At 41.4% G+C, this 3,598-nt stretch overlaps 1 protein-coding gene across 1 annotated transcript; it reads right to left on the reverse strand.

Moving 5' to 3' along the window:
- Nucleotides 1-5: 5 nt before the first annotated feature.
- Nucleotides 6-2,995, reverse strand: LOC111670698 (uncharacterized; the record flags this gene model as incomplete). The annotated part of the gene is made up of 6 exons (XM_087178549.1): nucleotides 2,491-2,995; nucleotides 1,576-2,255; nucleotides 1,042-1,149; nucleotides 718-850; nucleotides 345-520; nucleotides 6-122 (listed from the first exon to the last, which is right to left on the reverse strand). Coding segments are annotated over exons 1-6 (1,242 nt in total), but the record flags the coding sequence as incomplete, so codon positions are not given.
- Nucleotides 2,996-3,598: the final 603 nt, after the last annotated feature.

Genomic DNA, 3,598 nt, shown 5'->3' on the forward strand with positions numbered 1-3,598 from the left:
CTATCACTCGTCTTGCTGGTTTGGGTGTTGAAACACATTTCTGGGATGAGTGGTTTGGACCACTGACGGCCCCCTGGACGGTTCACCAACTTCACATTGGAACTGCCAATACTGGACTCAGACTTGAGGGGGAAAGAAAAAGTACACAGGCCTGTTAACACACCATTTCATCCATCTATTATATGAATGTTTTCTCTTGCTGACACATGTCAAAGGCTGACTGCCATAAATGCCTGTATTGATAAACTACAAATTACCATTGAATATTGATCTGAAAGCGTGGTAATAAGACAGTTCAACAACACAACTAGCTTCATGAAAGCATAAATGCTTATAGTTCTCACTTGATGGTAAGTGTGGAAGATCAGGCAGATGGAGCAGTAGGGAGCCTGCTGGCCCATGATCTTGTTGTATTCTCTCTCTGCCTGAGGGTTATATGGCCGACACTGCCACAGCTGGGTTAGCGGCTTTGCCCAGTCCTCTTTCTCCTCTTGTTCGACCTCCACGTCTACATACACATCTACATACGAGATTAGAGGCAAAGTTGACAGGAAAATATTGATATCAACACATTGGAAACAACAGAATGAGGTCAGGACCTGACATCATGAAATTCATAGCGCTTATTTAAGTGGCACTCAAAACAGTACTATTACATTAAGCAAATTGCCTATAGATGAGAAATAAACTAATAAAGTGGAACAATCTTGTATTTACCATCGTCACTGTGCACCTCTCTGATTAGAGGGTGGTGGCGAGGCAGCTTACGGAGCTGTTCCTGCTGCTGCTGCTGCTGCTGCTGCTGCTGCTTCTTCACCACTGACTTGCAGTATGACTGCTCTTCTGACACCTGCTGGAGCAACCAGTGTATCGCAAAGCAAAAATTCAACAAGCATTATACGTGTATCTGTAGAATGCACTTGAAGCTGCTATGAATTTTCCTGTTCTGAGGCATATTGGGAGCTCTGTACTGGCATTAATACATAAACACTAGGTCCAATCATCCCTTTGAGAATTTCATTACAGCCAGTAGCTACTTACATGATGATTCTGAGCGATCACCTTCATCTCATTGTGATTTGGTTTGTTGACAGGAATGGTGTCTTTCAGGATGACAATGCCACTATCCACAAGAGGGCTTTGGTTACTCTGTAGTGTGAACAGCATGAATAAAATTGAAAATTCATGTTTTTTTTAGATTAATACCCTTATCAACTATAATTTGCCACCAGTGATGAGATCATCAGAAATTGGTATTAAAATTAGTAATGATGATGAGCTCAAAGAGATTAGTATCTTCATGCAACTCATGCAAGGAAAATACACCAGTACAGAGCTACCAAAAAATATACCTACATACACATGTGTAATATAAAGCAAAGAGACTGTTAACAGATGTTTTAGCTCGACTGAAATGACAATACATGCACCATAATCTGTGATAAAACATGCATGTGCCACTGTGCACAGAGACAACAAAGAGTGACGTTTGTAACCGACTGTGGCATCTTCATCTGTAGCATGTTTGATGCGAGTCTGTTAGAAAATTCAGTTACAAAGAATAAAGGCACTGACCTTCCGCTTGTTGTTCTTAGGAGCTTCTATCTCCATTTGGCTCAACTCTTTAGGTTGTGTTTGAGTCTGTAGCGAAGCAGACTTGCTGGTTTGCTCAACTTCAGGCTTCTCCACTTCAGCCTGAGCCGCAACGGACGTTGACATTTTGGGTTTGTCCTCCTCTTGGTCCTGCTCCACAGGACTCTGTGCTTCTGATTCATTCTGTGCTACTTTGGTAAGAATGACTTCAGATTCTGGCTCTGGCTCTGCTCTTTCACAGCTCGGGGCCTGAGATGAAGTCTGAACCTGTGTGTGAGACTGTGTATAGGTTTTGTGCTGGAGATGACGGGGTTGATGCTCTCTGGCGTAGCTGTGCACCTGGAGCTGTGTGTGAGGTTGTCTCTGCCTTTCTAGAGTGTAGCTGTGCACCTGAAGAGTGTCTTTTGGACTCAGAGTCCTGTGGAAGAGCAGGCTGGCTACTCCCATTTTGCGGGCAGGCTGAGCTGATGCTTCCGTCCACATAGGTGCCACAGAAACTGATAGATGTCCATTTCTGCCCTGGGACTGAGACGAGATCGCAGGTGCACGAGTCTTAGTATAATGAGGGGGGCGGCCTCCATCACTGTTACTTTGGGTCAAGCCTCTGTGAAATGGATCCATTAAAGTGAGCTTGGTCGGTGTGACAACCAATTTTGGTGGGCCTGTGAAAGAAAAAAAAAAATCAGAAGTCTGTTTAGGAAGTGGGGGTAATAAAGCTGTGTCTGAAACTTGTTATGTAATTTGAAGGCACTTTGTAGTGGATACATTTATACATAAGAGTTCAGACACTCAAATAAAATGGTGAGCAGTAAATGTAATGTATAGTATAGTAAATAGGGGGTCAATATCAATAATACCATATAGGTAACCTGTAAGGTGATGCACAGTTAATGATACCTTTATTTCTCTTGCCATCTTGTGACATAGTACGTGGAGGTATAAGGCTTAGCCTGGGACGCTTCCCATACTGCTCCTCATCTTCCTCATCTTCATCCTTGGGAACAACCTCCTCAGGCACCTCCAGACACACCCTGTGTCTCTTGGTCTCTATCCTCTGTGTTGTGCTGAGGGTTAACCAAATCAAGACACAGGGGAGGGGATTGGAAACAGTTGAGAACAGAAGATCTTAGTCACGTCCTTCTCATTTTCATTACCAGGAAACTGCAGTCACTCACAAATATATCAGTAGGTTACATACTTAAATGTAACAGCATGTTTTGTTAATGATAAAATGCCTCTGTGTATATCAACTATGAACTCACAAAAAACATCACACTAACTAGGTACCCTACACCCCAATACCCCATGTAAACATTTTAGGGATTGGAAATGTATTTATTGATTTTTTTCTCATTAGTCTGCCTTTTACTTTTGCCTGGTTTGCCGTGTGGTTTTTGCCTTTGTTTGTTGACAACATATAAATATCACACACTGGCATAGTAAGGAGGTGATCTATTCTAATACCTGTTCAAATTAAAATAGTAGTAAAATTGAAATGGATTCATGCACCTGATTAAAACTAAAGTGAAATTGAAAATGGAAAAAAAATTATATAAAATTATGCAATAACCTTGAAAAAACATTTATGATGTTGTCACAAAGACTAAGTAATTCAGCTGTGTCTCTCTGCTCTGTTTTCAATCTAATTCACTCCACCCAACTGCCATTGAAACATCAATAATATTAAATGAAATTCCCCTCCCTAGTTCTATAACCTTAAGTCCGGCAGTTGGCCAATGTCGTCCAACGGCTTACGATCTGCACCTGATGAAACTGAGGGTGGTAAACCAATTTCACCTAGGGAAGATCCATCCATCAAATATTAAAAATCAGTTGAAATTTATACCATGGTTATCAAAAATAAAATGCTCACAATTTATCTAATTACAAAACTGCCTCTGTTGCATTAGTCAATTTGGGATGATTTGAACTGCTATTTGCAAGGTAGGGATTCACTACTCTGATCTGCCAAATTGGTATCAGGGCTGGCACTGACCACATCAAG

Source organism: Seriola lalandi, unplaced genomic scaffold (assembly GCF_002814215.2).
Source record: "Seriola lalandi dorsalis isolate HSWRI2012SDOR001 ecotype SW California unplaced genomic scaffold, Sedor1 jcf7180001956301, whole genome shotgun sequence".
NCBI classification, from domain to species: Eukaryota; Metazoa; Chordata; class Actinopteri; order Carangiformes; family Carangidae; genus Seriola; species Seriola lalandi.